Raw genomic sequence first — 13,147 nt, 5'->3', positions numbered from 1 at the left:
GTTTGAATTTCTTTTATGCTTAATTATTGTGTTTTGGTAAGATTTGGTTTGTTGTGTTTGTATGAATCTAGAGAAATTGAGTTTGGCATCAAATAATGTTGTTGCAACTCACGTGAAAAATATCATTTGAAAGTATGACTGAAAATGTCGAAAGATTGGTCATATTAAATGTTCGAATGTCAAAATTGGGACATAAATTGATATGTGATCAAAACTTGAGATTTCTCAATGAAGAGATTTGAGGTATGACATCTATTAATATTACTAGTCTCTAAAAGCCTTTTGGATTAAGGAAGAGAGCTTAACACTAAAACAAGGCATTTGCAAGTGTAGATGCCCAATGCATTCAATTAGTATGCTCAGGTTGCCATCGGCATGAAATTTCTCATGCTCTAAAAAATGCCAAGAAAAAGAAAACGAACTTGAAAAATAGGAATCGCGACGATGGCCTGCTCGACACTCATCGCGTATCGTGGTCTAGTGGTTGAACCAGGGTCCAACGGTGCCGTTGACATTCGCGTGCCCGTTGGGTATAAGAGGAGGCGGCAACCCGACAGCCATTGGAGGAGGATACAATCCAAGAGGAGTGCCGGCTGGACGCTGTTGGATGGCGTGAATCTGCCTCAGCCCTTCTTCATGGATTCGAGATATTGTCTCGAGTTCTTTCATCGATAAAGCTTCCAAACCAGCACCGTATAGAGGGGCGTGCCGCGACATTTCTTCCTGAAGTTGAGCCTCTAAATGATGGATATATTGCTGTAACCAAATAGGAACAAATCAGTTCGTTTCTCGACACAGCCTAAGGGAATTTAGGATTTGGGTTTAAGCACAAACCTGGCAGGCCTGTAATTTGGACTCCATCCCGTCGATATATGCCTCACATCGAGCAACCTGTTCCTCCTTCTCGCGCTTCTCTTCTTCTGTTTGCCCCACTGTTTGTGTTAGCCGACGAACTTCATCCTCTAGTGATTGTCGTATCTCTTCTCGAGTCACGTTTTCTGTGGCAAATCTCTTCAACTCTTCATCAAATCTTTTTCGTGCTGCTTCTGCATTCTTTAATCTCTCAGCAAGAACATTTTTCTCCTTCATTACCCTCTGAAAAATACATGAAAATAATCAAGTATGACACTCATAATTAGCCAAAGCCATAACACTCGTGGCATATACATACGAAAGAGTAAAGAAAATGAGCAAAATCTATTGAGCTTCCTTGAGAGGTTTTTTATGAAAAAGGTTGTCCCCCCCAAAAAAAATACATATATATACAACCATCATTTTCACAACTACGCAAGACAAATTATACACGTATCTTATAAATGGAAGTCAGATTCGGATTTGAATCAAAAATCTTTTATTGGTGACCAACACAATTACTATAAAAGCCATGTGGTGATTAACCAACAAACCTTCAATTCATCACGTTTCCGAGATTTAAATTGGGAGAGTTGTGATTCTGCATCATAGAGACGATCTTGAAGAACCTTTTTCTCAGTCGTAAGTTTCGTGATTTCATCATCTTTTTCTGAGCGAACCCACTCGAGTTGAGTCTCAACTTCCTGCATCTGCTCTATCATCTCTTTTCTTTCCCGGGCAAACCGATCCGCCTCAGCCCTCATTTCAGACTGCAATTGTATATGCAAGCCTTAGTAGTTGGAATGATTTTCAGGGAAAAGCAGTGGAGGAAAATAATTACCTTTAGACGGCTATTCGTGGCCTCGGATTCAGTTAGCCTTTGAGATAAAACAGTTTTTTCTTTAGAAATGCTAGCAATTTCAGCTTTTCTTTCTTCACGGGTACGAAGAATATCATCTTCACTTGCACATAATTGATGCCAAAGTGCCGCTCGGTCAACATTTGCAAGTTCAACAACCTCCCTAATCATGTTCAAAACTGGTCTTACTGTTTCCTGCTCCTCACACACTAAGATCACCAAAATCTCCATGTCTAAATCAGCATCACGGCTAGCATCTGCAGTTGTTGTAGCACGATCGACAAGCCTTTTTAGCAACCTCAACCTCTGAGGCTCATCAGCAAAGCATTTGAACAGCGTAGTATAAAGAATCTTAACAAATCCTTTCACCCGTGAGTCTCCGGAAAGTGCCAATGTCTCGGCAAGACCAAGAATGGAATTGAAATCTTCTTGTTCCGCTCTCATTTGCTCAATGGCTTCCCCTTCCATGACAGCATTAGCCTGCTGAAAAGTCTCAGCAACATACTGGGGAGTGAAATTCAATGCTCTAGTAAACCGTCTTTCCAAAGCCACAGCTACAGACTCGGGACCAAAAGCCCCTCGAGCTACAGCTCTCTCAAAGACTCGAGCAGCTTCAACCGCAAGACATGGTATGGATAACATCTCAACTAAAATATACACATCAGAAAAATGAGAACTACCATAGAATGCAGGAGGAGCTTCCCCTGAGTGTAGTCTTTCAGACTTAGGACTGCTTTCACCGAATATAAAAAGCCCATGATGGGTTGGTGAGAAATCATCACCAGAATCATCATCGGAGTCAATATCTCTAAGAATAGATTCCGCAATATCTGCACAACTAGCTACTGTCCGACTTAAATAATCTAAGACATATGGAGAGACATCTGTGCCCAAATTTTTTAATCTTACTCGTACAGACCTTACCTGAAACACAAGTTCGAAAAGTTAGTAGCATGCTCAATGGCGACAAGCAGAATGAAGATATCATGAAACACACAAAAAAGATCTTATTTTCTCATTTGTGCTTACTGCTTCAGGAAGATGTTGGCAATGCAAAGCAGCTTTAAATACAAAGTCCACTGTGGCAGCAAGAGGTTCATCATTAGAATCAGCCAAAAGCTCCAGTGATTGAAAAAGAACGCGTCCCCATACTTCACTGCTACATTCCAACTGACTGAGTGCTCCAAAAACCTGCGAAATAACAAGTTCTCAAAGATGAGCTATACCCAGTAAAAGAACAACTAAAACTTATCTTAGTTATGGAAATGTAAACTGTAGCTAATACACATGATACATCATGAATGCAATCGAAGGAACAATAAGATAAAAGGAATTTCCTCCTTATATTACCGGCAAACGCAATGCAGGTTCTGCATCAGGCTTCTGCAGCCGATCTAAAAGTGCGCAAGCAACAAGTGAATGTTCTGAATGCTCAACTAACTTTGGAACCAATGCAACTAAATCTGGTTGAAGATGCTTGGGTGCTTTATCCAGTACAAGAGCGATCTTTTCAGCAGATTGCGGCCGCCTTCTTGGCTCCGGACAACCTTGTGGAACAGCTCCATCAAGAGCCCTCAAGGAATTCACAATCAACCCAAGAAGCTCCTCTGACTGCTCTGGCCACTTCGTCTAGATTGAAGTTTCCCTAGATTAATATATAAACTACGCAGGAAAGAGTTTCACTAGTTCAAGTATTTTAACAATCATACCTTGGACCGAAGAGAGGGAGTTTCAAGCGAACCAGCCGCAGATGTCTCTGGCGAACAAGTAGGTTGTCCAGGAACTGGTTTTGCATGCAAATTACTCACAGTAAGATCAGAGCTTTGTACAGCAGATGAATTTGTAGTCTCGCCAATTCCTAGGTTTAATCTCTCCCCCAGAGAAACCTCCCCAGATTCTGTCACTCCACTGTCTCCATCAGATTCCAGTGGACTGATTGCACCACTACCATCTGGAGAAGGTTTAGAGCTATTATAGCAGGAATCTTCACTTGAACTACTCTCTGAAGGTTGGCAACATTCAACCATAATATCTAATAATAAATCAATAATTGCTTGTTGTAAAACTTTGACTCCCATCAACAAATTCATCAAACTAGGTGAAGACTCATCATTCGTATTATTTTTCTTTACATCATTACTGCCCGAAATCTTTGTAGGAAGCAGCAAGCGCTTCACTTTTGCAGGGTCATCAAGATAAACACGGAGTCCAGTCAGGAAACCAGCTATTGCTCCAGCATCCATGAGCAGTTTCTCTCTTAAAGTAACCAGAGGTTGAGAAGAATTATCTCCATATGTAAGGTGAAACCCAGCCCGGGACAGAAGATTTCTGAAGATGTCTTCTTCATCCCCACTTAAACCATCACTATCATCAGAATCAATGGGTTCATCAGGGTCAGTTGTCAAGGCATCTTGATCATCTTCAGAAGCTAAAACCTGACATGAAAACCACCAAGTTAACAAAGCAACAGATACCAAATACATGTGATGTTAAAAGGTGTAATGTTAATGGATCATAGTTGAATTTGATATTTTAATCTCATAGGCATATTTGGTAACTGATCATAACTATTGCTCATTAGAAAAGATGAATCTCCACAAACAAGCGAATTGGCCAAAAGTCAAGCCTTTCATTCCAAATAAACAAACATGGCTCCACACTTATGCTTGAATGACCAGTTCCAGATGTACTATAATATCAGTAGGCAGAATCTAAAATATGCTATCTGTACTAGCAACACTCAGCAGTAAGCAGGTCAACTGTGAACATAAACATTGCTAATATTCTGGGATGACAGGAGGAGAACACGGATAGAGACTAAAAGATGACCTACTAACCTCGAGGTCTGAAAACTCGAACCATGGGCAGCAATCCAAGATCTCACATACAAACACAACAGAATCGCGCATCAGAAATCCTGCGTCAGGTTCTAGCATGTCAGTTACCTTCATAAATTGAAGAACAGAATTGTTCCATGTCTTTGTACAAATGGAAGACTCCTTCCAAACAGTTTTAGATGGATTCCTTTGATTCACAATAGCCATCTTGTATCTGACCCAAAAGTTCTTCTCAGAGTCGCTGCCAACTGATTGTTCACTCTCCAAATATATACATATGGTGTCAAAGGACTCATAAACTCCTGTACAACCAGAACAGGAAAAACAGGCAGCAAAAAGTTAGAATTAGCCATCCATCACAATTCCAATAGCTGCTGCAATAATTTGAATGCAATGAGGAAAACTTTTAAAGAGCCACCCACCAATCCGAAGCTCACATCCACCAGCTTGAAAGAATTTGCTAAATATTTTTCTAGTTTCCATAATTTCCTTGAAGGACAAGAAATTCTCCACTTTCCATGTGAATGAACTCTTTTTCTCCATTCCCTCTGCTTGAGCATGAGTACTTCCTGAGTCAGCTTCTTGGCCGGTGAAGTCCTGCATTATGGACGTCTCTTTCAGAATAAGAACCTCAGCAGAGAAGACTACAGTATCCTGGACTAAAAATCCAGAATCCTGATCGAAGAGGCTAGTGAGTGTCACAAACTCACGCCAACCCCAGTCCTTGGCAGCTTTTGAATAGCGATTTTGAGATTCTTTAGTAACGGACTTTTCTTCCATTCTTTGATTCACGACTGACAGACGATGGCTGACAAAACAACTCCAATCGCTGTTAGTATTTCGTGAATCTGTAACCTCAAGAAACACTGAGAGGTGGCATGGAGGCTGAGACTGCCCTGATATAGGCAAATCTCATATTAGCTCAAGACCAAATTTCCACGAATTGAAAAGAAGAAACTACTAACATCAGGAATGTTCAATGTGTCAGGGATGTCTAATTCAATGTTTTGACACTTCCTATGTAATCCTGAAAACAGTTGCTGGTATGACAACACCATGTCTAGGACTCGAATTGTTTGGAAGCCCGACCTTTCATATCAACGATCACTTTATTTGGCATATTCAGCTTGAAAACAAAGGAAATCAGCTTAAGAGTGATAGTCCATAACTTGTTCTGCCAAGAAGTTCAACCAGCACATTATGCCAAACAACAACAATCCATAGGCAGAATTGATATGAATCCTAGAAACAAAGTAAGTGCAGTTAACTACTACATATATTCATAACTTTTCAAGCACCAAAACCAACTGATTTACAGATCCATATAAATAGCATGACTAATCACGCATAGCCCTATATTTGATGGTAGATGATAACAGACAAGTTCCATCAACATATATTACTGTGTCCCTATGAGAAAAACAACTGGCCCATCATATTACCATTGCCTAAAAATCCCTTCCCTCGTTCATTTTTTATTATAGGACAGGGTTAAACTATCTAATTATAACTTCTAGTTCGTCAATTCTGATACAACCTTACAATCAAAACAAGATTTTCTTTATTGTTTCTTATAAAATTATTCAATTGTGTTTTAACCAAAATAACCAAATCACTCAAAATTGTAATCATAAATTAAGTCATCTTTATGGTCATCAACAACAATTGAGCATCCACACTGTGCACAGAGTTTGACTCGGAGATGAGAATGGACAATGCATTGCAATTCTGGCCTTCCCTACCAGTGTTACATAACATACCTCTGGGGTAAACAATAAGGCGGCAATCCCGGTTACCAATCTGAAATCTCCTACTCTTAATGCAAAGCCCAGTAATCTTCCTTTTTTTCAAAAGATCCTTCAATCGGGTGAAGTTCTCAATTCTCCAGGTGAACTTTCCCATATGCCCATCCGACTTCCGTGCATTCCCTCCATTTCTCGCACCAATCGAAGTCCCACTCTTTGAGAAACTGCTCAACTCTTTAATAACATGAAATGATGTGCTAAACGCTGCTGTGTCTTCCACCAAAAAACCAGAGTCAGGGCCTATAAAATCCGACATCTTCATATAATCATTCCACCCTAAACTCGTGTTGTCCCCGCTCTTATTATCAGCAGCAAACCGCCCATAACTATCACGATGGATGTGGTTTGCACCACTGCCCGGCTTCTGATTCAACACGGACATCCTAAACAGGCACCAACAACTCCTGTCGGACATCAATGCGTTCTTCTCCGTGTCCTTGCTCTCCAAACACATGGACAAATACTCCACACCATTCACTATACTCTGATACACACTAATCCGCAAGTTACACTCACCAGCTGGAAACACCGGGCTCATTATCTTTTGCGTTTTAATCATCTCCTTAAACAGACTAAAATTATGCACCTTCCAAGTGAACTTACCGCTCAAAACATCCCCAACTACGGGCCCTACAACCCCTCCCCCGCCCAGATTAGACACATTACTCGCCTGCAAATCGTAATTATCACGCGAGAAAGAAAACGACTCGTGAAGTATCAGTATATCCGCGGTTATGAGAATGCAATCATTCGATAAATGCAGGAACCCAACCTTGGGGTCTAACAGAGAGTTAACCGAGGCGAAATCGCACCATCCGTGCGACTTCTTCTTCGACGAGAACCGGTGCCAGCTGTCGCGGTGCACTGACTTTGAGGAGTCCGACAGATTATCAATGGCGAGGCGATAGCTCGCGAAGCAATCCCACTTGGACGAAGCTGTATTCCTAGGGTCCATAATTTGCAAATAGATAGACAGATATCCAGGCAACGCCTGGGAATCACCTCTAGGGTAGATTAGCAGGCGGCAATCGAAACCCCCGACTTCGAAGTACTTGCTCCATAGCGCCCGCGATTTGATTCTGGGGAAATTGGCGATTGTCCATTTGCAGAGGGCGGAGCAGTCGCCGCGCCGCTCGACGACGACGGAATCGGCGGCGGCGGCGGCGGCGTGGTCGCGCAGCGGATCCTCGACCGCCGTGGAGAGCTTCTCCGATGCTCGGCTGGAGGAGGGCGGCGCCGCGACGGAGTCCGGGGCGGAGTCCGATGAGGAGACGGCGACGTCGTTTTGAGCATAGTGATGGTGTTTCATTGCTTATTGAGCTCCGCAGCTTGGTCTAGGTTTCCTTCTCTGTGTGTGTGAGTACTGCTTATATATATATCTATATATATATATGTGTGTGTGTGTTGTACTGTTGTATATAATATGTATATATATATTCTCTCCCTCTGGTTTTATTGTGGATTGATCATCGTGTATGGAGAGTGGAGAGAGAAAGAGATCTGGTGTGTGTGAGAGAGAAGAGAGAGGGGATTATGTGCGTAGGAGACTGTGGCAGTACAATACATGCTCGCCTTCAACAAAAGTCAGGGATTGCATCAATTCTTTCCATTTTTTCCACTTTTCTGTTTTCTTCTTCTTCTTTTTAAGGAGGGTTGATTGAATTTTTATTATTTAAATATAAATATATGTACATATTTTTAGTTAAAAGTATTAGCTTTATGTTTTTTTTTTTTTTCATGGAAAGTATGAACTTTATGTTAATCTTTCCATTTGTTGCAATTAAGATCACTCTTGATTTTTGACCATTCTATCAAAAAAAAATCTTATTGTCAAGCTATACTTAAAAAAATCAAGAACTATTACATAATAATGACTAATACTTAAAATAAATAAATTGAACTTTGATTTTTTATTATTTTGTTAAGCATTTAGAAGGTTATGAAAGAATGACTACTCCATATAGTATATTGTGAGATGTGTCGCAACAAGTAATAATAGTATGCGTGTAGATATGCATATTCTTATTTTAATTAAGAAAATACAAGAATAAACAGTAATTTGTGCAGAAGATCACGAACATGACGAAATGGAGATGGAAGCTCATATTATATAATTAGCATTTGCCCTCGTGCAATACCCGATAAAATGTTTTTATATTTTTTTTATATATAGAATTGACACTAACATAATTAAAAAATTATAAATACAATGAAAAATATAAAATTATCTTACTATATTGAACTTAAAGTAGCAAAAAAAAAGTGATATTGTGAAAAATAAAATAAAAAAGTTAAAAAAGAGAGATAGAAAAAAATATTGAAAAGTGGACTTATTTTTTTTTAAAAAAAGAGTCAGGATAAAAAGTCATTTTAAAGTTTTAATCATTAAATAAATATTAACTTTTATATTTTAGATTTTATATTTACATAAAGTATATCATTTAAAGTTTTTTATCATGATCATTAATTTAATATGCGTTCAATTGTTTTATAATTGGCTGAATTTCATAATTTTAAAAAACAAATATAATAAAAAATAAAAATAATATACATCTAATTTTATTATATTTACAAAATTATCACTTAATTTTAAAATCTCCGTAGCTTCGCCCATTTCTCAAATTTCCTATGACTTAAAAATTTCTTGTTAAATTCCTTGAACTTAATCCTGATTCTTAATTTTCAAATAAAATTAATCTTCCCCTAAACTTATGCTGATATGGCTATCGGAAATCCACGTAGGCTTAATTTTCGGATGAAACAAACGACAATGTTTACGTAATAACATAAAACGTCGTCGTTTTATATATTATTTGGGGATATATCGAAATCAAAGTGAAAAATTGAGTACGAACTTAATTATCTTGTGAAATTAGGGTTCTTCATCCAAAAAAACCCACAAATTAGTAAGCAATTGAAGACGAAAATTTTCCATGTCTTCCTCATCATCATCGCGCGAAATGAAATCTAAAATACAAATAGTTCCCAACAACTCCATTGATTCACTAAACAATTCCAAAACTTTCTTCCCATTTTATGAATCGCTGTATTTTCGGCCAAAAGTTGACCGACAGATGATATCTCGACCCGCAACTTGTTGGGAGTAGAGCTCAACTCAACGTTCTTACCTAGTAGAAGTAGTTGGTTTGAGTATATATATTATCTATGTAATTGGTTGCATCGTGGGTTGCAACCCGCTGTCGACGCAATCAGCACAGGAACACTGCCGAAGTGGAGAAACATAAATGGGTCGTGTTTTACAGGCAATGATTGGAGATTCTGGTGAGGCAAGAAGCCCAACTGATGCAGATTTCCGAGTATTAGCAGCAGCTTTCGTGGTGATGGTGGTAGGTTTTTGTTTGCATAGGTGATATGTCAGTAAATAGTGGTCGAAAAACGTCAATAAGTAAAAATTAAGAATGGATTTACTATCAAGGATTTTAATAAGAAATTTTTAGGTCATGAGAAAAATGCGAAACGGACGAATCTACAGAGATTTTGATGCTATTTGCTTTATTAGAAATACCTAAAATGTATTGCGGATATTTTTTATTCGCCAAACACGCGTTTGTCCATGTCAGTAAAAGCGCTTCTTCCTTGAAGCGCTTATCTCCGAAATTGCAGGGATGAATCCGTCGTTTTCTCTCTTTTGACGTGATTAGTATTTCATCAATCAAGGCAGGCAGCATTTGAGGGAGAGAGAGAGAGAGAGGGGGGATGACGATACTTTACGCGCTGGTGGCGCGTGGCTCGGTCGTGCTGGCGGAATACAGCGCTACTTCCACCACGGCGAATGCGATCGCGCGTCAAATTCTCGAAAAAATCCCCGGTAACAATGATACCAACGCTTCATACTCGCAGGATCGCTACATTTTTCACGTCAAACGCACCGATGGCCTCACCGTCCTCTGTATGGCCGACGACACCGCCGGAAGTACGTTCACACCTCTCTCTTTCACTCTCTAGCTTTTCTCTCTCTTTTTTTGACTGTTTGTGGAGAATTTGATTGTGTATTGTTTGTTTTGGTCGTTGAACGCCAATTGAGAGCTGGAATTCGGACGCGAATATGATTAGGATTAGGATTTTTAATATTGATATGAATGTTGCTTTTGCTGCTCGTGAGAAGTAGAGGTTGAAATTTTAGGAAGTCAAAAGGTGATTCCGGATTGAATATCGACATCGGTAGCTGGTTGAGTTATCGACTCTTGTGCATTTTGTTATCTGATTTTTTAAAAATCGTTTAGCCTTTTTCTTATGGATCTGAAAAGGTCTCTTTATGAGGTGTTGCAGCTTGTAATTCGGTTTACTTTTAATGGTGGTTGTTTAGATTGAGGGAGGTTGTTTTTGTTAATCGTGGAACTACTTCAGAAAACTTTTGGTTTTGTTAATTTTGGATTACATTGTGCTGCCTAACCGTTCTTATAGGGACACTCTATTGCATTGTGAATGATCAGAAATCCCGTACTGTCACTTTGGCTTTTGATTAACGGGGAAGGATATCACTATCGTATCATTCTGAATATGAAGCAACATATATTATTTGAAAGTATGTGAAGTCAAGTATGTTGTTTCCAGCTATTGGATCTCGATGATGGTGGAAAAGTTAAATTAACAGAAACAAGAGAATAAAGTACAATTGTCTGAAACGCATGTTTTTCTTGCTAAAATACAAGTACATGGTGTAAATGTTTGTCTGTTTTGCATGCAAAGATGCTTACTATTTCATAATTATAGTTATTCAAGGAAGCTGCACGCGTTCTCAACGTCTTGTTTATTTCATTAAGCTAGTGTGAGGAGACCATATTTAGCTGCTTATTTAGTTTATAAAGAACCTCTGTTATTTGAAGTGATGTGGAATCTTTAAGTCTAGCAGCAAAATACCTTGATGGTTCTTCATAAATTAATATTATCTTTTGGATGCCGTCCTCTATTTATGGAGGCATTTGTTTCTATAGGATAAACAGTTTGACTTGTCAAGATTCATGATATTGGATTCATAATACCATCGACACACTATGTTCCAGATTGGAGGCTTTGAGGAATGTATTTCATTATGTGTTTTGAAGCCTGCTCGTATACAATCATTTTGTGCTTTCTTGTGTGGTTGAGGGAGCACATGGATTGCCCTTCCTTCCAATATCTCAAAAAAGTTCTTGTTGTTTGAAATCCATACAGGGCGAATTCCTTTTGCGTTTCTCGAAGAAATTCATCAAAGATTTGTCCGGACCTATGGTCGAGCTGTATTGTCTGCTCAGCCATATGCAATGAATGATGAATTTTCAAGGGTCCTCAGCCAACAAATGGAGTATTTCTCAAGTGATCCCAATGCTGACAGGATAAACCGGCTCAAAGGTGAAATGAGCCAGGTAATTATCACCTTTGATAACTGTTTGGTCTCTTGACCTATAGTTAATTTTACTTTTGCTACCAAATTCTATATGAACTTTCGGCAATCATGATGTCACCTTACATCTGGCTTGATATGTTTTAAATGGGTGCCTTGAGTTTCTGGCTACAAAATGCATTAGATCTGTATTTGCTTTTTTTTTCTGCTACATGTTTATATGCACTGCTAATGGAATTACAATTATCACATTTATGGTAACCTAGTTTGAGTCTTTTGTGCTGCTATTTTTCAATAAATATAACTATACTGTCTATTGGTCGTCGTTGCAGGTTCGGAATGTCATGATTGAGAACATTGATAAAGTTTTAGATAGAGGCGATCGGCTAGAATTGTTGGTTGATAAGACTGCCACTATGCAAGGGAACACTTTTCGCTTCAGGAAGCAAGCTCGCCGTTTTAGAAGCAATGTCTGGTGGAGAAATGTCAAGCTTACGTAAGTTTCAACTTGAGATCTGTGTGCTTGTAAATTATGGAAAACTCTGGTTAAAAATAAAACTAGATTGATAAATTGTATATTTATACTTCAAGTGTCACTATCTCTTTAGAAGTACAGTATATTTTCTCATTCTAAAAATAAATAAGATAATCTAATGACATCATTAACTTATTATTAGTTGCAATAACTTGAAAGATACTGTATCTTGAAAACTCTGTTTACCATATACTAGCTCAATTTCTATCACTTTGAGGGGTATTGCTACGCTAGAAAGACCACCTACTCCTTCTATAGTAATTTAAAAGTTCTATTTGGTATAATATTTTGCAGTATAATAGAACAGTTTGTCATGTTTACATTTGCATTATGTCGTATTTGTTTCTAAACAACTGATTCTTGGTATTGTGCAGGATTGCGTTGATATTCCTTCTCCTGGTAATAATCTATGTCGTTTTGGCTTTTGTTTGCCATGGACCCACACTTCCGTCTTGCCTGTAATGAGGTCTGGTCGAGTGAGACCTGGTTGCTATTTCTCTATTCTCTTTCTTCTATTTAGTATATTCGCGATTCTTCCGCTTCACATCTCCCTGAGATGTCTGGAGAATTTGTTGGTTTGATGTTTTTGGTTCCCTGGTTTGAGATTTAGTTGTGTGTAAAGCTTTCTCTGTAGGGCTCCAGCTCTACCTAGATATTTTGAATTGCCTAGTGTTTTCAGCCAAATTCGAAATGGTTGGTTTGCTTTGTAATCGACATTTCTGGATATAAATATTTGTGTAATTCATGATTTTTCAATCAGAGTGTTGTTCATTTGAGACCGTGTCATTTCTTTTCTGGATACGTTTTGTTTGCTAACTAATAGATTTCTTGAAGTCTAATCACGGCGTTGCTTCTGTGCTATTAGAGCATTGCCAGAGCTTCCCTCTCCATCTGGTCTGGAACACAAACCTGGTA

The 13,147-nt window shown here is 38.7% G+C and overlaps 2 protein-coding genes across 2 annotated transcripts; one reads left to right on the top strand and one right to left on the bottom strand.

Moving 5' to 3' along the window:
* Positions 1–139: 139 nt before the first annotated feature.
* LOC131015563 (uncharacterized) lies at positions 140–7,964 on the bottom strand. Its single transcript, XM_057943991.1, has 10 exons — positions 6,309–7,964; positions 4,971–5,444; positions 4,549–4,850; positions 3,421–4,146; positions 3,062–3,340; positions 2,741–2,902; positions 1,694–2,635; positions 1,407–1,622; positions 835–1,095; positions 140–756 (listed from the first exon to the last, which is right to left on the bottom strand). The coding sequence occupies exons 1-10, from the start codon at positions 7,660–7,662 to the stop codon at positions 478–480; spliced, it is 4,995 nt and encodes a 1,664-aa protein (XP_057799974.1). The 5' UTR covers positions 7,663–7,964; the 3' UTR covers positions 140–477.
* A 1,949-nt stretch (positions 7,965–9,913) lies between these two features.
* On the top strand, positions 9,914–13,008 carry LOC131015561 (vesicle-associated membrane protein 711). Its single transcript, XM_057943989.1, has 4 exons — positions 9,914–10,287; positions 11,529–11,719; positions 12,030–12,193; positions 12,607–13,008. The coding sequence occupies exons 1-4, from the start codon at positions 10,071–10,073 to the stop codon at positions 12,692–12,694; spliced, it is 660 nt and encodes a 219-aa protein (XP_057799972.1). The 5' UTR covers positions 9,914–10,070; the 3' UTR covers positions 12,695–13,008.
* Positions 13,009–13,147: the final 139 nt, after the last annotated feature.

This window comes from Salvia miltiorrhiza, chromosome 3 (genome assembly GCF_028751815.1).
Source record: "Salvia miltiorrhiza cultivar Shanhuang (shh) chromosome 3, IMPLAD_Smil_shh, whole genome shotgun sequence".
Classification (NCBI taxonomy): domain Eukaryota; kingdom Viridiplantae; phylum Streptophyta; class Magnoliopsida; order Lamiales; family Lamiaceae; genus Salvia; species Salvia miltiorrhiza.
This window is presented reverse-complemented; position numbering and strand designations above follow the sequence as displayed.